The sequence below is a fragment of the Antennarius striatus genome, chromosome 12 (genome assembly GCF_040054535.1).
Source record: "Antennarius striatus isolate MH-2024 chromosome 12, ASM4005453v1, whole genome shotgun sequence".
In the NCBI taxonomy this organism is placed as follows: domain Eukaryota; kingdom Metazoa; phylum Chordata; class Actinopteri; order Lophiiformes; family Antennariidae; genus Antennarius; species Antennarius striatus.
Window position 1 is genome coordinate 20,050,903 of NC_090787.1, and position 22,885 is coordinate 20,073,787.

The 22,885-nt window shown below is 40.5% G+C and overlaps 1 protein-coding gene across 1 annotated transcript in view; it reads left to right on the forward strand.

Annotated features, from left to right (window-relative positions):
* The window catches only part of kcnh3 (potassium voltage-gated channel, subfamily H (eag-related), member 3), a 144,030-nt gene that overhangs the window by 87,255 nt on the left and 33,890 nt on the right, over positions 1-22,885 (forward strand). The window contains exons 4-7 of the mRNA XM_068329113.1: positions 1,461-1,600; positions 13,363-13,621; positions 17,793-17,950; positions 20,583-20,784. Coding sequence (XP_068185214.1) covers positions 1,461-1,600; positions 13,363-13,621; positions 17,793-17,950; positions 20,583-20,784 — 759 coding nt within the window. The remainder of the gene's footprint in view (positions 1-1,460; positions 1,601-13,362; positions 13,622-17,792; positions 17,951-20,582; positions 20,785-22,885) is intronic.

Below are 22,885 nucleotides of genomic sequence, written 5' to 3' on the forward strand. Positions count from 1 at the left end.
TCAACAGTCCAGAGCAATGGAGAGTGTGGAAAAGAGGTGAAGAAGCGTGTCCAGGCAGGATGGAACGGGTGGAGGAAAGTGTCAGGTGTGATGTGTGATAGAAGAGTTTCAGCTAAAATGAAAGGAAAGGTGTACAAAACTGTGGTGAGACCAGCGATGTTGTTTGGTCTAGAGACAGTGTCACTGAAGAAAAGACAGGAGACAGAGCTGGAGGTAGCAGAGATGAAGACACTGAGGTTCTCTCTGGGAGTGACCAGGAAGGATAGGATCAGGAATGAGTACATCAGAGGGACAGCACATGTTAGAGGTTCTGGAGATAAAGTCAGAGAGGCCAGACTGAGATGGTTTGGACATGTCCAGAGGAGAGATAATGAATGTAGTAGTAGAAGGATACTAATGGACTTTGTTGAATACAAAATTGGAATAATAATGTTTAGTGCAAGAAACAATTTATTGCCCCGTAACAACCAAAAAATGCTCAGTGATTCAGAAGGGCATTATAACTTGACGAGAGAGCTCAACTGAAAAGCATGTGTATCTCTACATGGAGTGAAGCTGTGTAACAGACCGAGTATGGAGGTTCAACTCAGTCCAAACATGAAGCATTTGAGGAGGTCGTACAAAAAGATTATATTTGGGAGGTATTTGAATGAAGAAGTCCTGTTGTTGCAGCCCAATAAACAGCTAAAAGATGTTTTCGGTTGAAGGTCAACTCTTTGGCTTTAATGATTTTTATTCCTCATTTGATTGTTTTAATTGTTTTATTTTATTTATGTTTTCTTTCTGTTTTGCTTTGTTTTGTTATTTCATCTTTCTACGATTATGCAGTAGAAATGCTTGATTCACTTCTGTAAATATTATCAGCAAGTATTTTGCTGAGTTTTTTTTTTTTTTTTTAGTTCTTTTGAGAAAAGGGGGGTGGGAGTTTCACAAGTTCACACTTCTTCCTACTCGTTTTTGAAGAGTGTTCACACATTTCTGGTGTATTTATCATTGTTTATTATTGTTATTTTTTTTTGTTTTTTCATTATTTGAAATAAATGAACTCGTTCAATCACTCATTCATTCATTCATTTATTCACTTTATGTACATCACAATCTTAACTAATCAGTATATAGAAGACAAGGAGTCCTAATAGTGATGCTAGCAGTTATCATTGATGGTGGTTTGTACTTATACAGCTCTGATCTCAGATTATCTGTTTTTATTTAAATCACTCACAGTTTAGCCAGTAAAGCCACAAAGGAAGGCACGCAGCTCAATATGAAATCCATACCGTAATTCGAGAAGTGATCAGACATGCTTTAAAGCATGCTACCAGACAAAGTACCACTCATATAAGAGTGTCAACATTAAATTCTCAGGTTAGTGAAGGCAGATTTTCAGTCAGTACATTTGTGGTCAGCTTGTTCCCCTGTTTTCAGCCTTGAGGCTTAGCATGCTACCATCTCCCCAACAGATGAGGAAACCGGCCTGGAGGTGCATCAGGTAACCCGGCCCCCGGGGTTCAATGCTAACCGGCGCCGCAGCAGAGCTGTCCTGTATCACCTGTCAGGACACCTGCAGAAACAAGACAAGAGCAAGCTCAAGATCAATAATGTGAGTTGTTTGTGCATCAGTCTAATCTGGTACATGTCCAGTGTGCATGGCTCCAAAGTGTGATGAAAAACCAAATGCAATACTTCCTCAAAAATCCATTGAACATGAAAAACAATGTAATACAGTTCAAAGAAAATATATCTAATCTTCAATCTGATCAACTTTATGCTTATTTATAAATGTTTCCACATTAATGTATGTAAAACATTATCAGTTGATTCAACTTGAAAATGTGTGTTGCCTGATTGCCTTGTAATTTTGAGCTAGGCAATGAGGCAATTAAGTTGTGTCAACTTGATGGCTAGTTCATTTGACTATTATGTCCTGTTCCATCAACTAAGTGATCACAGTTAAAACAACTTTTATTTTAGGGGATACAATTTTAAATTATGCATCAAATCAACTAAGTTACTTGTGTCTAGTCAACTGAAATTGTTATTAAATTAACAACATCTAAAATTTTCATGACATGCATTTTAAAATAGTTTTGAGCAAAGCTTTTACACTCAACAAAAAAATAAACGCAACACTTTTGTTTTTGCTCCCATTTTCCATGAGATGGACTTAAAGATCTATAATTCATTCCAAATACACAATATTACCAAATCTGTCTAAATATGTGGTAGTGAGCACTTCTGCTTTGCTGAGATAATCCATCCCACCTCACAGGTGTGCCACATCAAGATGCTGATCTGACATCATGATTAGTGCACAGGTGTACCTTATTCTGCCCACAATAAAAGGCCACTCTGAACTGTGCAGGTTTGTCTCACAGCAAAATGTCACAGATGTCGCAAGCATTGAGGGAGCGTGCATTTGACATGCTGACAGCAGGAATGTCAACCAGATCTGTTGCTTGTGCATTGAATGTTCATTTCTCCACCATAAGCCGTCTCCAAAGGCGTTTCACAGAATATGGCAGTACATCCAACCAGCCTCACAACCGCAGATCACGTGTAACCACACCAGCCCAGGGCCTCCACATCCAGCAGGTTCACCTCCAAGGTCGTCTGAGAACAGCCACTCAGACAGCTGCTGAAACAATTGGTTTGCATAACCAAACAATTTTTGCACAAACTGTCAGAAACCGTCTCAGGGAAGTTCAACTGCATGCTGATCCTCCTGATCGGGGTCTTATCCTGACTCCAGATCGTCGCCGTAACAGACTTGAGTGGGCAAATGCTCACATTCAATGGCGTCTGGCACGTTGGAGAGGTGTTCTCTTCTCGGATGAATCTCGGTTTACATTGTTCAGGGCAGATGGCAGACAGCATGTGTGGCGTTGTGTGGGTGAGCTGATGTCAGTGTTGTGGATCGAGTGGTCCGTGGTGGTGGGGGGATTATGGTATGGGCAGGCATCTGTTATGGACGAGGAACACAGGTGCATTTTATTGATGGCATTTTGAATGCACAGAGATACCGTGATGAGATCCTGAGGCCCATTGTTGTGCGATACATCCATGAACATCACCTCATGTTTCAGAAAGATAATGCACGACCCCATGTTGCAATGATCTGTACACAATTCTTGGAAGCTGAAAATGTCCCAGTTCCTGCATGGCCAGCATACTCACCAGACATGTCACCCATTGAGCATGTTTGGGATGTGCTTGACTGGCGTATACGACAGCGTGTTCCAGTTCTCACTAATATCCAGCAACTTCGCACAGCCATTGAAGAGGAGTGGACCAACATTCCACAGGCCACAATTGACAATCTGATAAACTCTATGCGAAGAAGATGTGTTGCACTGCATGAGGCAAATGGTGGTCACACCAGATACTGACTGATGTCAGATCAGCATCTTGATGTGTCACACCTGTGAGGTGGGATGGATTATCTCAGCAAAGCAGAAGTGCACATTTAGACAGATTTGTGAACAATGTTTCAGAGAAATGGTAATATTGTGAATGATTAGATGATTAGAATGAAAAATAGATCTTTAAGTCCATCTAATGACAAATGGGAACAAAAACAAAACTGTTGCGTTCATATTTTTGTTGAGTGTAGTTAGCTCAACTACATAATGTATGTTGTTTTAAATTTCCCCAGAAGTAATCTGGTTGCCTTGGCAATTAACTTTTCTTAACTTACTTGCTTACGTCAACACGACAAATGCCTATTACAGATAATTATTTTAACAAAACTGCTTTGTAATGGAAACATGTATCAAAACCTAATGTAGAAGTCAAAAATAACATTTACTGAACACGAACAAAACTGTCAATAACACACTGCAACAATAACTAATCTACAAAAGTGAAACAAATGCAGATGAGCAATTGTCAAAATCCAGACTGAGTTAGTGTGTGAGAACAGAGAACACAAGAAACATCAGCTGCTTGGCAAATCTTTAAATCCTACGGGTTTTTTTACACAAAAGTCTGTTACAGAGTTCATGTACTGCTCATGTACTGCTAAGCATGTGTCACCTCCAATGTTCATAATTACTTTTTGGAGAACCTCAAAGGTATACTTCAGGTCCTTTGGATAATCAATGTTAAGAGCATACACCAGACCAATCAGGAGGGTAATGTCCTTGGGGGTGTCCGTCAGGTCATGAAGAAACATCTCTTCTGGAGCTTGTTGGAACAACACTTCCTCTACTGGAAGTGTTGTCGTGTTTAGGTGGCTGCTTGTTGAATACGTTGGTTTTTTTGGTTAATGGAATCTTGATATAATTTTTGTTTGTTTATACGTACAGTCCTGACTGCCTGACTGTTTTTGCCGGGTGTTTCGCTGTGGGCTTTTTGTTGTTTGTCTCGGTCGGTGCTGCAAGGTAGCGCACCTGAGCTTGGGAACGCGAATGCCCTGACATACCGACTGGCGTATCTCCTGCCACTGGATGCTTTAGTTCACAAACTACCAGAATGCCCCCACCAAGGAAAGGCCCGACACCGGAGGAGTTCGAGGAGATAAAACTCTCTCTCAATACTCTGTGCGGCGATGTGACTGCGGTCAGAACGCAGCTGGAGCAGCTTCTGGGGCTCCTGGAGGAGGTGAAACAACTACGCCTCCAAAACGTGGAGAAGGAGAAGCGCATTGTGGATCTGGAGCAGCAAGTGGACGAGCTGGAGCAATACTCTCACATCATTATTTCACCCAAGAGCATTATGAAAACAGTGTAGATTCAGCAGATAACCTGTCAATAATCCATTTTAATAGTTGAAGCATGTCCATGAACTTTGAGCCTATCAAAGACTACTTGCAACATTTCACTCGTCCATTTAGCATCACTGCAATAACTGAAACCTGGTTCAGTGATGATAAAGGTATTGATTTTTGTCTTGATGGCTATGAATTAAGATATATAAACAGAGTAGGTAAAACAGGAGGGGGGTTGCCTTATACATTCATAAATCTGTTAAATTCAAAGTTTTAGCTAATATGACGACAGCTGTGGAGGGATTATTTGAATGTTTAACTGGAAATTCTAAATGACAAAAAAAAAATATCATGAGTTGTGTTCACCGGACACCTGGTTCACATATAGAAACTTTCACTGACTGGATTGGTAAACTGTTTATCTGTGATGATTTTAATATTGATCTGTTGAATCCAACCAAGTACAAAACAGTTGATGACTTCACTGACACAATGTACAGCTTATCTCTGTATCCAACTATAACAAAACCGAGCAGAATAACGTCACATAGTGCCACAATCATTGATAACATCAAATCACTAGTGGCCTATTTATATGTGACATAACTGACCACTTACCAGTTTTTAATTTGTATGATGGGAATTTCAAGAAACTAAAGACACTACGGCAAAAATCTCTAAACAAATATTAACTGATGAAACAATCCAAGCCCTACACAATAGTTTGACGCTCCAGGATTGGACTTCAGTGTGCAGTGACCCTAATGTGGACAGTGCTTATTGTAGTTTTTTAGACATCTTCACTTCCATGTATAATAATCACTGCCCTATGAAAGAATATGTTATGAAGGAAAAACATCACAAAAGCCCTTGGTTTACCAAAGGAATAATGAATGCCTGTAAAAAGAAAAAAAATCTCTACAAATCTTTTATCAAAATAAAAACAAAACAAGTGGAACAAAGACATAAGAAGTACAAAAATAAATTAACTGATATCATAAAAACAAGCAAACGATTATACTATCAAAAAAAGTTGCATGAAAATAAAAACAATATAAAAGGAACTTGGAATGCTTTGAATAGCCTAATCAAACAAAAATCCTCAAAGTTGACATACCCTGATTACTTTATTGATGAAAATGGTGAAGATTATAATATGAAAAATGTAGTAAATAAGTTCAACAAATTTTTTGTGAATGTTGGCCCTAAGTTGGCTGCTAATATTCTTGATAGTGGAATTGCAAAGTCAACTACTGGAAATAATGCCTTTTCATTCTTCCTCTCAGCTACAAATGAGCAGGAAGTAACAAACATCGTGCGTGTAAAAGTAAGTCTTCCACCGACTGTCATGACATTAGCATGTCATTGGTGAAAAAATTATATTAAATATTCTCAAACCTTTAACTTATATCTGTAACTTGTCATTCCAGACTGGCTGTTTTCCAAGCAAAATGAAAATTGCTGAAGTAATTCCACTCTTCAAAAATGAAAACAAACATACATTTAATAATTATAGACCAATCTCACTTTTGCCTCAATTTTCAAAAAATTTAGAGAAACTTTTCAACACTCGACTTGGAAAGTTTCTTGAGAAACATCACATAATTAATGAAGATCAGTATGGTTTTCGAACCAAAAGAACTACATCAATGGCAATAACAGAAGCTATTGAAGAAATGACTAATGCACTGGAGCAGAAAAAGTATGCAGTTGGTCTCTTCATTGATCTGAAAAAAGCATTTGATACAATTAACCACGAAATATTACTAAATAAAATGGAAAGATATGGATTTAGGGAGTTGGCTGGGGACTGGTTAAAAAGTTATTTTACAGGGTGGGTACAGTTTGTAAAAATGGGTCAACATTCATCAGATGTCCTTGGCATTGCTTGTGGTGTCCCCCGGGGTCAGTGTTGGGGCCAAACTGTTTAATTTGTTCATAAATGATAATTTAACATAACCAAAGTACTGAAACTCATACTATTTGCAGATGATCTCTTCAACAACTTTCAGTAAGACGCAAACAACTGAGAGGTTTAAAATTGAATCTGTCCCAATAGTTTTATATCAGTGACATAACTGATCATATGAGGTCTCTGTTATCAAATGTGGTGTTTCAAAATGTTTCACATATTTACAATGGGGATGAGAGCTGAACTGCAGATAGACCAGTCTGGTATCTGGACTCCTTTCTAGATACCATCACAGAGGCTGCATTTGAACTTCATAACAGTCTAGATGATCCCTTTCCTCTTATTTCTAGAGGACTTTATCATTTAATATCTGTCTGTCTCAGCTGGACAAGGTCCAGAGGAGCCAGTGGTGTTTCTGGATGTTGTTGATATCTGTCTTGTTTTTCACAGGGTTGAGTTTGAACATTTGGAGACTCAAACTGTTCCTGAGTCCATGGAGTCAAATCATCCATAGAATCATAGGCCTTGCACTGCTGTCTAAAGGGGTCAGAGTTCATCGCCATTCAGCTATTTGTCCAGAAACTAGTAATAATTACAAACAATAGAGCTCCAGCTTTGGCTGGATCTGTGAAGAAGTTTGGGGGTTTTGCAAAGCTGATTTCCCCAGGTTTTAGAATTTCCACTGTGTTATCCGCAGGGAGCAGTTCATGTCTTACTCATTGAATTTAGACATTGTCATGAAGCCTGTAGAAATCTTCACCTACATCCATTACGTCATTATTTAAAATGACTGGCCTGTGTTCTTCGTACTGTGGGAGTCCATTTGTGTCATTATCATGGTGAAGTGTGACATTTATGGTAAATCTGGCTAGGCAGAGGTCCGTGTCTGAAAGCGAGCAAAGAAGAAGAATTTCGATTTTTAAAATTACGCTTATTCATAAAATCCAAAAGAGATTCACGCAAACAGGAACTCACATTTCAAAAACAAATAATATGTAGGAACATAAGAAAAATATATACATGAATTAAACCAACCATTGACTGAACACAAGTTCCTCACTCAACACCAAACATAAGACATCTTTGACACACCATAAGTTCGTAAAAGTGTCTAAATCATTAATATCTATGAAGTAATTAAAATCGATTCTGATTCCTGCTTGACACATTCTTCTTAAAATGGCTTCAGCACTGCAGCCACATGAACCTTCAACCTTTTTCCTCCTGCTGAGATAAATCGCCATCTGTGCTTGGCTCAAAAGAAAGTTTAGGATCTGCCAATCCTTTTTTTGATTCTTCCTGTGTTTCAAACCAATAATGTATACCTGTTTGTCAAAAACAAGACAGAATGAGAGAAAGATTCTCTCTAAGAACAGGAACAGATTGTCCAGTCTCTGACAGTCAGGAAGCAGTGAAAAACATTTACTCTGCAAGAACAGAATGGACAGCATTCCTGGATTCAAATTCAGAATAAGACTGTTGGCGGCCACAGCGCCGTGTAAAATCCTCTATAGAGATTCCATACCTTCACACAAACACATATGCACTGCTCTTTCGAATAAGGAAAGGGTGGACAGGACAGTCCTAATTAATAAGAATATGCCTTTTACAATGTCAAGTGTTGATTCTGACCCCTCAGGGTGCTACATTATGATTGTGGGACAATCCTTTCTCATTCCCAGTGATCCTAGCTAATATATACGCACCAAACTGGGATGACCCTGCTTTTATTGTGTTCACATTTTTTCTCTCGCTTACCAAACATGGCATCACCCACTTTATCCTTGGGAGTGGCATAAATTGCGTACTTTCTCTTACCCTTGACTGCAGTGCTTCCAAAATGACCTCTCTGTCTAAGTCAGCACGTACTATTCAGCTCTTTCTTAGGTCATACGGCATAGCAGACATGTGGCGATTTTGCAATCTCACTTCTAGAACATATTCCTATTTTTATGCAGTTCATAAAAGCTACTCTCGTATAGATTTTGTTCTTGGATAAAAGACTTCTCTTGTCTGTGATCAAATGTGATTATGAGGAAATTGTTATTTCAGATCATGGTCCCCTAACCATGACAATCCATATTCCAAATATACAAGATTACCTGCCTTGGAGATTTAACTCTCTCCTTTTGGTTGAGGAATCCTTTGTTAACTTTATCTCAGATGAGATAAAAAAAATTTTTTGACACTAATCGAACGTCAGGAATGTTTAGCTCAATTATATGGGAAATAGCAAACGCTTTTCTAAGCGGAGAGATCATTTCGTACTGTGCAAATAAAAAGAAGAGAAATACAGCACGCCTTCAAGAACTAACAAATGAAATACTGAAAATAGACACATTACATAGTCAGCAAATCTCAGCTGATATAATGAAAAGTTGTGATATGGATGTTATGAACAATGAGAAAAGATTGGACAACTACTTTCTCATCAGATATGACAAAGAACTACCAGCCGGATGATAGCTGCGAATCAATGATGGACGGGGTGTAAAGTGTACAGAAGGCGTCAAAATTAATGTGTTTCCAAAAGTTTTATCAGTCATTATACACATCAGCTAGAGTTTTTAAGAAATCTGTCTGTCCCATCCATAGACCCGACCATAACCGCAGCTTTAGAAAAAGACCTCTCGATTCCAGAAATTACAGAAGCAATCAGAACTATGCAAAGTTGCAAATCTCCAGGGCCGGATGGCTAGTCAACTGACCTTTTCAAAAAACTTGCAGATCAACTTAAACGGATGGTCTAAAGGTGACATGGTTTCACACTCTGATTGCCATATTACTTCGAGCAGTTGGTACAAAAACTTCTGATCTCTGAACTACACTTCTATAGATATTTGTATTACGAACTGTTGTTAAATCAAATTCAAAATGTTTTCCCATTTCTCCCCAAACTGGCTTGCTTGACTCAATCTTTGAATTTATGTTGACAAACAAAAAACTCTTTTTTAACGTATATTAACAAAGAGGGCGGCACAGCGGCGCAGTGGGTAGCGCTGTCGCTGCACAGCAAGGCAGTTCCAGGTTCGACTCTAGCTCTGTGCGGAGTTTGCATGTTCTCCCCATGTCTGTGTGGGTTCTCTCCGGGTTCTCCGGCTTCCTCCCACCTCCAAAAAACATGCAGTTCTGGTTAATTGGCCGTTTCAAAGTGCCCGTAGTGTGTGAGTGTGCATGGTTGTCTGTCTTTTCATGGTTCCGCAGCGCACTGGCGTTGGCCTTGGAGTTTGCCCCGCCTCACACATCTGGGATAGGCTCCAGCTCAAGGCTCCACATTATCCGGAGTCGGGTCATGGGAACAGCAGCTTCAACAGGGAGCCCCAAACTTCCCTTTCCCCGGCCACATCCACCAGCTCTGACTGGGGGACCCCAAAGCATTTCCAGGCCAGTGTTGAGATATAATCCCTCCACCTGGTCCTGGGTCTGCCCTGAGGTCTCCTCCCAGCTGGACGTGCCAGGAACACCTCCCTAGGGAGGTGCCCTGGTGGCATCCGCACCAGATGCCCCAACCCCCTCTGCTGACTCCTTTCCACGTGAGGAGCAGCAGCTCTACTCTGAGCCCCTCGCGAACAGCAGTGTTTCTCACCCTATCTCTAATGGGGACACTGGCTACCCATCTGAAAAATAAAACATTTCATCCGCTTGTTTCCGCTGTCTTGTTCTTTCGGTCATGACCCATCGCTCATGACCATAGGTGAGGGTAGGAAAAGAAGATCAAACAGTAGATGGAGAGCTTTGCCTCTCAGTTTAGCTCCTTTTTTGTCTCAACAGTGCAATAAAGCAACTGCAATATTGCTCCTCCCTTCCCCAATTCTCTGTCCAATCTCACCTTCCATTGTTCCCTCACTTGTGAACAAGACCCTGAGATACTTAAACTCCTTCACGTGGGGAAGGACCTCATTCCCCAGAATGAAGAAGAAGTATGCTGTATTTATCGCATTGGGGAAATTGATATTTTTTTCACTCACGGTTAGTATATATTATGAAACATGTTTAGAAAAATTAGACCTCTTGTCCTTTCTTGTGTGTCCTCTTGTCATTTCATGTGGGGCAGAGGATGGAGAGTACAGAATCCGTGTGGACCACAAATATGGAGTGTGAACTGGAGGGTTCACACTCCATATTTGGAAGGGTGTCACTTCAACTCCTCCTCACAAGAGCTCGTTGGGTGCGATGTGGCTGGCTGTCACTCTATCATCATCCTCTCACAATGTGCATGCTTAAAAGAGCCTCGTGTGTGTGTGTGTGTGTGTGTGTGTGTGTGTGTGTGTGTGTGTGTGTGTGTGTGTGTGTGTGTGTGTGTGTGTGTAGTGTGTGTGTCTCTGTTTGTGTCTGCATGGACCTATACATTGATGTGAGTGAATATATAAGAGCGAAAAAATAATTTCCCTCCAGATATCCATATAGTATATTAAAAAAAGAGAGAATGTAAAGCATAGCGAAACTTTTTAAAATTAAATAAAATAATAAAACCCGAGCGGCACGGTGGCACAGTGGGTAATGCTGTCGCTCCAAAACACTTCAGGTGGATTGAGCTTTCCAAACTGCCCATATGTGTGAGTGTGTGCGTGTTTGTTTGTCCTTCATGTGGCTTTGCAGTGCACTGGCGTCGCGCCCAGAGTGTTCCCTGCCTTACACCCCCAGTCGGCTGGGATAGGCTCCACCACCCTGTGACCCACGACCAATGTTCCTTCTAACTTTTCATGTGTCTGGGCATACACATAAGGTTCCTGAGCACACTGAGGACCACTGTGAGTAACATCAGATGCACATATTCTGGCCACACACCAGTATCACACTTGTTCAAAACCTTGGTTCATAGCAAATTACATGGCTTATTAAAATAATCAAACTGCAGCAGCAATTTTCATTAGTTTACTTTTATAATAAGTGATCTGGCCCGATTGAAATTAAAAAGACAAAAATCTTGTTCTTCATGAGATGTGTAGTATGTTATATTTGAGGGTCCTGCTTTGGCCATGGGAAGAGTGCTGCTTTGGTCAGTGAGGTCCAGTTGTGGCCTGGCTTAGGGTCCTGTTATGGAAGAAATGATACATATACACCTTTCAGACTCAACATTTTGTTCACATTAAGACATTCACATTTTGCTAGCATTTCTACGACCCATAATTATCTAGCAGTAACAGGATTTAATTAATATCCCTAAAGAAGAAAGAGTCTTTATGAATGCCATTAGAATATGCACAAATATAAATTTTACCTTATTTTTCATGTGGTTGTACACTTTGTCCAGGTTAATGGCTCTTGCTTTGAACTCTCAAAAAGAAAAAAAATCTCACCCAGTTTCACCATTTGTTCTTCTATTTCCATAAACTCCGACAGCCATTCCATCTGAAAAGTTGCTTTTTTACTTTGCCTTGGTGAGTGGATGTGTTGCTGACCATTCGTTTGCAGTCGTTAATGACCTAACCTGCATGGAGCATGGCGCACCTGCAGCACTGTCAATACTCTGATTGGCTGCGTAGCAACGGTGAACCTTATCGTATCATTGGCTGGACACCTGTCACTCACTGAGTTACAATGCAAAATGGTACAAAAAACAATAGTATTGGTCTAATTAATTAGATTAGATCTAATATTATATATTACTGTATTTAATACTGTGACACCCCTGGTGTCGTGTAATGTGGACATGGATAACAACCACAGACTTTTTTTGGCGAGCTTCATTTCGGCGTTCAGCCTTAACAAGCAACAATCCAGAACTCCTCTCAACTCATTTGTAAGATGAGCTCAGCACTCACCTTTTACAATCACACCCCAACCCCAAGTCTCGCAAACTCATACACAACTCACACACATGCAGAAAAACTCAAGGCAGCAACACAATAGTAACAACACACGGGATACCACAATACGTTTATATCGAATTTTATTTTATGCGCAGCATAGATTTTCTTGTGCGCTGACACCTTGTGAGCAGTGGCCAATTGCGCAAGCGTGCAGCTCAGAGGGAACACTGCCCACGACAGCGGAAGAAGCGGGTTCAGTAGATGAATGAATGAATAGTAACTCTTAAAATGATACAGATTTTACGAGGAAATAAATTTCACGAGTACAAACTGAATTCACCATATTTGTCTAATTCTTACTTTTTTTCCGCAAAGCAAAATAAATATGAGTCGTCGCTTTGCCCATGTTATTGTTCGGTGTACAAGTAAAACAACGAGATACGAGTCGTGATTCAGGACACCACCACTAGTTGGTGGATGGATACATCATCTGAGACCGGATCTCATTCTTTACCACGTGTTGGTGGAGAGATACACCAACAAGTCAGCTGAGAACAGATCTCATTCTCATTGGTTGAGTAAACACGTAGTTTGTGTCTTCTCATGACTTTTGCGTTTCTTTTAATTCTTTTCATTTTTTGTCATTATTTACTTAACATATATAATGAATTATACACAGGTTAAGTCTGTATCTTTATTGGTTGATTACAATTATGTTTTATTTTCAAATTATATTTAGGGGGTTTGGGGCTTTTTCACAATGCTGGAACAGATTAAAATGATTTTAGTTATTTTAAATTGGGTAAATTTGTTTGATTTAAGAGTCAGTCACAGAATGGATTCAACTCGTATCTTGAGGTTCTACTGTATTATTATGTGAGGTTCTACTGTACTATTATATGAGGTACTACTATATTTTAAAAGGAGAACAAAACATGAAGAACATAGACACTCACATGTTCTCAAGATATTCCTCTTGTCTTCCATTCCAGAATGTGTTTGGGGAGAAGCCTCCAATCCCAGAATACAAGGTAGCAGCCATTCAGAAATCTCGCTTCATCCTCCTCCACTACGGAACCTTCAAGGCGGGCTGGGATTGGCTGATCCTGCTGGCGACCTTCTATGTGGCTGTCACTGTGCCATACAATGTGTGCTTCACGGTGATGGGAGGGCGGGATGACGGGAGCAGCAGCGCCCCACGGAGCCCACCCAGCGTCAGCGACATCCTCGTAGAGATCCTGTTTATTTTAGGTGAGGAGGTTCACACTGAGGGGTCATCATTACACTAACATTTCTGCCACCATACAGTTTGTATCCCATTGTGGTTTAGTACACAGCTGAAGATTCTCTATCTGGGAGACAAAGGCTAAAGTGGCACACTGCCTGAGAAAGACAGAACTGTATTGAAAGCATCTGATGTCTGCATCAGAGAGACTCAGTGGTCATAATAAAAGTTTAGTTGAAGTTTTAATGGTACACAAACAGCAGTGAAAGTATATGAGACATTCACAAATGGCCATTATGCCTTATTGCTAACTCATTTTCCAGAAAACAACAGGCCTGTTTGTGTCCAGTCCTGTCCATCTATCTGTAGGAAAATTCGATGCATGCTCTTCAAGGGCTTTTAATGAAAGTGAGCGAACACAACCCCTCCATCAATGTCTCAATCAAATTATACAAGCCACTGGGTAAAATATCTGTCTGTCAGTCGATATCCCGTTTGTTAGAACCAATAGGTTGGCTTGTTTATCAGTATGTACACTCAGGATTGCAGTGTGTCATCAGGATTCCAGTTATTTGGTGGTTTCTGTTGATTCCTTTTCATAAATTAAATGCATTCTAAAAACTCCAGAACATTAACCGATTCGTCTGCTATGGGATTGACGTTTGGCGGTATGTGACGGATCTCATCCCTAAGATTTGTAATTTTGCTTTGAATCTAAGAAAATCACATCGCAATCCAGATTTAAAGGAATGGTAGGCTCGATACTGTTGTTTCTTAGTCAGCCTGGCTACAGTGATGAAAAGAAACCGAGGTTGTGTGTGTGTGTGTGTGTGTGTGTGTGTGTGTGTGTGTGTGTGTGTGTGTGTGTGTGTGTGTGTGTGTGTGTGTGTGTGTGTGTGTGTGTGTGTGTGTGTGTGTGTATATATATATATATATACACACCTTACATATATAGGCTACATCACTTTTTCTTGAGCTCCAAATTCTCTCCAGTCTGCGGGAGCGTTGTTTGAGCTTGCAGACCGACTGGTTAAACAATGGGTCTGACCTTTCCTGTTTTTTAATTTTCCTTTTTAACTGAGCTATTTCATCTAAAGTTGTTTTTAGGATGTCTGTCACACTTTGTGAGAAATTTCTGAGCTCATGAATGGTTCTTCTCCGAAAAGAATATGACAAATGTGCCAGTGGTGTTTCTCAGTGGTGGTGGCCTGCCTTCAATAATCTTATGCCAAAGAAGATATCAGTTGCCTGAAAAATGCCCAAGATGCATTTTTCCAGTCAATTAAACCTTTATGCAAATAAGCTAAACATCTCTATCCCAATAGATATTATGTTAACCAATGACGAAGCTAGTCAATGAAAACTGAAGCCAATAAGAAGCCAACTGTTTCAAGACACCAACTCCAAAAAGGCAGGTTTGTTTATTGTAATTATAAAATATGTCCTTTAAGTCATCAGTATGTTTGGTGTGTTTATTCAAACCGGCTCAAAGTGCCGTGACAATGACACTGATTTTGCATTTTCGTGTCTTTTGCATCACCTCTTCCGCATCTCAACCACCAAACACTAATGTTTCATGTAATATACATTTTGCACAGGTTGCACTTTAGTTATGTTTGAACAAAATCTCCATCCTTAGCTTAATAAAAAGACACATGATGTGTGTTTGCTGTTACAAGGGATAATATATCTGGTCTTCTGGATTAATGCATGCGACATGTGAGACTCTCTAACGTTGTAAAATGCATCACATTGCCTGGTGCGTCAGATAGTAATGAATGTTGAAGCCCTAGGTGTCTTAGCCAGACATGCAAAGACACCTTCTGTGTTTGGAACTGGCAAAATGACTCGCCTCTGATCCTGTGGAGACCTCAAACCCACTGAAATGACTCATTCCTCACAATGAGTTTTGCCGCTTTTCATTAATAATGGATGTTACAGAAATGTAAACAAACGCCATATTGGCAAATTCTGGAGTTTAGAAAAGGATCATGTATCGTTTACATGTTGACAGCGTTGTGTTTCTGAGTTGTGTAGAGAAGTGGAAATATAGAGCATATGTCAAGAATGTGTTGATTTAAATGCACAAACTGGAGAGACGGAAGGCTCCGTGCTTGTAGGCCCTTTGCAAAATTCAATACATGCATACTTGCATGTATGCATGCATTTACAGTATGTATGCATGTATGTATGTATGTATAACTGTATGTTGACTGTATGTATCACAGTATTTACAGTCCGTATGGCATGTATGTATGCACGTATGTATCTATGGTAGGTATGTCTGTACAGTACATATTTATTTAGTGTAGGTATGTACAGTAAGTATTGTACTGTATGTGCAGTACTTATGCAGATATGTACATATGTAATACAAAGAGTTTGACAGTTTACATTTTTAAACTTACTTTGTCTGAAACCTTTCTGTTATTAATAAATATAAGACCCAGATTATTCAAAGTGTTGTAGCCTAATGAAGGTTTGAAGCAGTGCTAATGCATCGAATTTAATATTGGACTCAACAAAAACGGAAATCACTGGCCGCCTGGAGGATATTGAATTAATCTAATGATTGGTTCATGTATTGATAATGATTACTAATGTAGTAAGACTGTCATTTAAAGTCTGGGTGCTGAACACTGAACACATTGCAGCCAGTTTTTATTTTGTTTTATTATTATTATTTTGCACGGTCTGAGTTCTTTAGGGAGGTGTTATTTCAGGTTTGTGCATCGGGCAGAGATGTGGGTTATCCTCGCACCAGAGGGAAATAACACATCAACATACATGTAAATACGTGTTTACTTTTCAATGCAACAACAAAATGAACGCCAGAAGGCATGTCTGAAGATGAACACACCATTAATCACTCGTGTGCACACACTGTGGGACCCCCTGTTGCCTGGATGTTCTCAGTCTAAAGCTGAGCCAGCTTTGGAGGCAGGGCTGGGGCCCAGTGTGTGTGTGTGTGTGTGTGTGTGTGTGTGTGTGTGTGTGTGTGTGTGTGTGTGTGTGTGTGTGTGTGTGTGTGTGTGTGTGTGTGTGTGTAGGGTGGGGGGGCTCTCCAGTCTCTCTGCTGTCCTCCCACCACCACAACATTCATCGTAAGAGAATTAGTTTCTCTACTTGTCCATAGAACTGGCTGCGGATGTGTGTTTGTCTTTCATTGTGACCCTGTGATAAACTGGCGACTCATCCGGGGTGTACCGCGCCTACCACACAATATCACCTGGGATAGGCACAACCGTGACCAAGATTTAGACAAGTGGCTGGAGATGTGACGATTACCGAGGGTCTAGTTTGATTGTCTTGAAAGAATGAATGTGCTTTCTTTTTGGTTTATTGTCTGACACCCTGGGGGGGGGCATGGAAAACTGGACAAATGAATTTAGTGCTGTTGTCTGTCTGTCTGTCTGTCTGTCTGTCTGTCTGTCTATGTATCTATATAACAAAACAGATCCAACAAAATTTTGTCAGTCACTCTAAGCAAATAAAAGAAGCTTACAGGTTACTATGTTATGTCACCTCATGAGGATTATTTGTGGACAAAGCAGCTTGAAACAACTTCAACATCTTTACGTCACAATAATTATCTTGCCACAAGGTGGCGCACTGGATAGCATTGTTGCCTCCGTAGGTGTGAGTGTGGGAATGAGTGGTTGTTTGTCTTTCATGTGGCCCCATGGTGAGCTGGCGTCTTATCCAGGGTGTACCCAGCCTTTCTCAGACCCGTGACCTTCTAGGCGGCGGCCCTGAACAGGACTACAGTCGTGTGGGCATTGAGACAATGACTGGCTGGGTGCTAAAGAGATTCCATCTTCTTGTTTATAGCACAAGAACAAACCGTCCCCATAAAATGATGGACCTCCAGGCCTGTTTCTTTTTGGTTTAATGATTTGATATCTTGATGATGTGACACTGCACATTCACAGATTTTGCTGCAAATACAGTATATCAGTTAAATGCCTGACTCTTAGTGTTGAATTTATACATATCTTCAACTTAAGAGACATGAGGGACCACCACACTGAAAAAAGGTTCAGTGCGGTGATGAGTGATGCAAGATGAAGTGTATTTGTTACCATGACAGCATGTGTTTGCTATCTGTTGCCATGTGTGACAGTACTGTGTCTCTGACTCCTGTTCTAGCCGGTGGTATTTCCTGCTGTCAGCTTTCCCTGTTGTTGTCCCCTGCAGACATTGTGCTGAACTTTCGAACCACTTTTGTGAGCACGTCGGGTCAGGTAGTGTACGACGCCCGCTCCATCTGTCTTCACTACGTCACCACCTGGCTGTTTGTCGATCTCATTGCCGCCCTGCCCTTTGACCTGCTGTATGCTTTCAACGTCAGCGTGGTGAGTCTCCTCGATGTGTGTCGTGGTGTGTCTGTGGTCATTAGTGCGCTGACATCATGAACCAACAAAGCAGACAGGGTGTGTATGACACACACACAAAGTAGCCGACAAATCAGGCTGCTCCAGTGAGAACATACAGTCTCTCTCCTGCAGTCATTTTACAAACCAACCTTTGTAATCAATGCGGCTGCATTTACGCACAAAATCACCAAATTTGATCACGTTTTTTCCAAAGTGATTCAGATTCATCAGACAAACGAATGGCACAGAATCAGCCAGATTACACTGAACGTAATCTAGGAACTGAGAATCCTACAACGAACGATGGAGAAAATTACCGTATTTTCTGCACTATAAGGCGCACCTAAAAGCCTAAAATGTTCTCATAAACCCGTGGTGTGTCTTATAATCCGGTGCGTCTTATATATGGATTAAAATTCATATTAATATAGGTTAAAAACATGATCGCTGAAAGAAAAGCCGGCAGTCTGGCCGCCAGTCATGCCGCACTCCTCCATCAAATGAGCCCCCTCACAAGGCACTCGGGCCCACGCCCCCTAACAACGGTAGTCAAGGGGCGTCACCAAAGTCCCGGCTCTGACTGAGCTGCTCTCAGACGGTTAATAAAGTTTGACTGACTGACTGATCTCAGTATTTCCTCACTATTTGGCGTCGGAAATAACCCACTCTAAACTGAATTGGTCTTAAAAATGCCATTGTGCTGTCATCTGGAATCTAGTGACGGTCTATTCTATCAGTCTGTGGAAACACACGGAGAAACTGGTATAAAGGTGAATGAAAGACCCTCAAAGCTGAACTTACAGCCTTTTCTGAAATTTCAAGAGCAGAGTCACTGCTAGACAAAGGTGTCAATGGGTGTACTGCAACTGATTTACAAATGTAGTTGATAGCTCTGGGGGGGCGGAGGGGCGCGTTCAGGCTTGTGTATTCTGTCTGCAGCGACGTGCTGTGAGATTCACGGCGGTGAGACACCGACGTTAAAGTCAGTTCTAGGAGTACAACAGCGTCACATTTGACAGTAAATCAGCAGCCTGACATTAAAAACTAGTTAAAAAATTGTTTAGGACACACAGCAGCAAATAGCTTACCTCACCTCCGACTGGACTACCGATCGATCGAAACAATATTTAATTAATAAACGAAGACGAACGTCGGAGCTTAAATATCTGCTTCGAACAGATCAGGAAATAATCCGCTCTGTTCACACTGACTGCACTCGTAATGAATTTAACCAGTTTTTAATGTCAGGTTTTTTAATATGGGTGTTGACTTCTTTCTAAGATGGCAAAGTGATCAAGTGATCAGGTTTCCTTGATGAGGCTCAGAATGGCTTATTGACATAACAATAGGGGCCATTCAAAGGTAGTCAGGAAGTCATGACTACAATCATGACTGCCTGAGCAGCGCGGCTCTACCTAGTGGACGGATGGCGCAACTACAGCCGCTGCAGTTTATCAAATAAATTTTATTTATTTTTTATTGTGTGCACCTTATAATCCGGTACGCCTTATATATTAAATACATTATAAAACAACCAAATTATTGAGGGTGCGCCTTATAGTCCAGTGCGCCTTATAGTGCGGAAAATACTGTACACATAAATGCAAGTTTAAAATTAAAAATTATTTCTAAATCTGAATTAAGGAATGTGTTCTGTTTATATGAACATAAATTCCAGATCCATCCATTAAGTACTAGGAGGGCGAACCTCCACGAACACAACACAACACTCAATAGACCCAGACCAATCCAGAAAAACCTGCCAGACAAAAGGGCAATATTTATTTATTTTTTATTCAGAAAATTGTCAGTCACCAAAAATAAAATTCAGATAATAATAGAAACAATCTACGCTGGCAACGTGTCGGGAGCGTCTCCCCGTGTCTATATACTGTAGGTTCTCAGTTATCTAGGTCAGTGTTCTCTGGAGCTGTCAATCCACTGGACTTTGTTTCACCTGTCATCCAGGAGGCTTCTTCAGTTCTGGTGTAGTGTGTGACGTCTTCAACAAACTTTCTTAAAGTCCAGTGGATTGACTTAAACAACTTCGAACTGTCGTGGCTTTTATTTTTACTTATTTTATACACATCCACAGAACTCCCTCATCACATATTTGGCAGTTGGTTTTCTCTATCAATATGTTTGAAATACTAATACCTGTATATTATTGAGATTGACAGTGAATCTTCATTCAAAACAAGAATTTTATCATACTTTGTTTTCAGAAAATCTCCACATGTGACGTTTATAAAAACTACCTTAAACCGGCATTCTGCAGCGTCTATACAGTCGTCTATACATATACATTTTTTAATAGATATCTTTCTTTTTTAATTATTTTGTTATCTTTGGCCATCCCATCCCATTCTTCCGAAAATCTGTATTCAAATTTGTTGAACTAAAATCAGACAAAGAGAAGAGAGGTAGAGATGGTTGATCACTTTAACTCAGACCACATTATATAATGAATTAATGACACGCAACAGGGCGCGTGATGCTTTAAAAGACGCTTTGGAGAAGCAGGGCTTTGCAGAATGCCCTTGTTCCAGACTGTTGACTATTCGGTAAGTGAGTGTGAGCTGACATGATGTGTGTCTCTGTCTACCTGCAGTACTTTGGGGTCCACCTGCTGAAGACTGTCCGGCTACTGCGGTTACTGCGGCTGCTGCAGAAGCTGGAGCGTTACTCCCAGTACAGCGCTGTGGTTCTCACGCTGCTCATGTCCATGTTTGCCTTGCTGGCCCATTGGATGGCCTGTGTCTGGTACTTTTTAGGTCGCAGGGAGATTGAAAGTCCTGGCTCTGGTGATATTGGTCAGTACCCACTTTTTTCATACACATAGCATTTAAAAGTACATTTAAGAGCAAAAGAAAAGTAGCTGTAGCTTTCAGATATATTTATACTGGAGTTCTTTATGCCATGAATCGAGTGCCTTATATTTTACCCGCTTTACTGTATTTGTATAAGCTATATCTTATTATTATTATTAGTAGTAGTAGTAGTAGTAGTAGTATTACATCTCATATGAATATGTATAAGACTTCAAAATGAAGTTAAAATTCACTTAAGATCCTCCATTGACAAGTTATGTTCACATATCAATAATAATAATACTAATAAGATTGAATTCTGTACTATTCTTGTCAATTGTTGTATATCTACTATAAATGAACCAGAGTGCCTGTGTACTTCTAACAACTGTTTAATCAGCTGTGATGACTAAAGGAAATAAGGATTATTGTTTATTACCAAAGATAAAATCTACTAATTAGATCAGAAAGTCTTGAAGGAGTTTATGATAAAAACTCCCTCCTGGTGCAAAAACACTGATGGTGGTGGTGGTGGCTGATGATCTGTTGAGGCTGATGATATGATAAGTTTTGGTGAGTCTGTTCATGTGAAAAGGTGGAATATGTATCCTGAGTCAAAGATACTGGACAAAATTGATGGATTATGGCTAAATACATTTGCCATCACAATCCCACTGATGTAGTCAATCATTAGATACAGATGAAAGGAAATGACAAATAATCCTGATCTGTCAGGGTCTCTAGATACTTCATGTGTTTAAGAAGGCATACTTTCCACCTAGCTACATTATTATGGTACCTGATAATGCAGATTGCACCACATGCACATATTGTTAAAGTAAATTAAGTCACTGCACTAAGGGGCAGTGTTTACTCTCCGCAATGCACCGGCGTCACAATGGAAGTGTCCCCCACCTCTCACCCATAAATCAGATGGGATAGGCTCCAGCAATCCCTGCGAACTTCAAATTCAGAAGAAGTGGATCAGAAGATGAATTGAATGAATGAATCCCACCTTTCCATTCAACCCAGCATCAAGGCGTTTGTGTAAGAAGAGAAAAGCTGGTTTGGTATCCTCCACCAAACTGTTTTGCACAACGTCTTAACACTCCATTTCAATAAAGCAAAAGTCATGTTAGTGCAGGAGATTATGTTCAGAGTGAACGTATTTTATATTGAACAGTACACATTCTAGCTGAGGGACTACACTGAACATGCAAACTTGTTGCACCAGGTGTTAATGTTAATGATTTAGCATTATTTAGCAAATTCCTTTCATGGACAGCATCGTACTGTGTATGCATCTTTTTTTTTTTTGTTTAACCATATGTATGCTGTCAGACAATGTTCGACCCTTGACAGCAGGTCGTTGGTCAACTTGCTGTGTCTGGTTGTTATGTTAGAAGTGTGCATGGTGCATGGGAAGACAAACAAAGAAGAAAAAAGTTTGGCATCAGTGGGAATGCAGATAATGAGAGGTAGAGCGGTGGGTAGTTCCTTCTTGGTGCACCCCAATGAGCTGCTTATAAAGGGGAAGATGTCTTGCTCAAGGGCACCTCGTCAGTGCTCAACAGGTGAACTTACACCTCTCCATTGCCAGTTCACACACCCAACATTTGGTTCACTGCGGGTCTTGAGCCGGCCACCCTCCGGTCCCAGACCGAGTCAAAGTGGACTGAGCTATGGTCCAATGGCTTCGCGCCCGGAGTTTCCCCCGCATCACGTCCTCAGTCACCTGAGATAGGCTCCAACTCCCCGCGATCCGCCACAGCGGATGAAGCGGTAGACGATGAATAAATTAATTTAATTTATATATGATGACATTCCGATGTGATTGTTTCCCCACAAGCAGGGTCAGCAAGTACCAATTATGAGGCAACCTTAGCTTTGATCTTGATCATGGGATGAGGTGTTTTTCTTTCAGGAATGAACTGCAAATTTTTACTGTGACAGTTTTCTGGGATTCTCAGATGTCATGCTTTTCATCTCGACAAAAAGTCAAATCTTGCACCATGCTTATCCTGTTCATGGAGAAGAAAATAAAGACAAGCTGATAGAACTGGGATGCTCATTATATCTGACTGAAGTTTTAGGATTTGTTGAA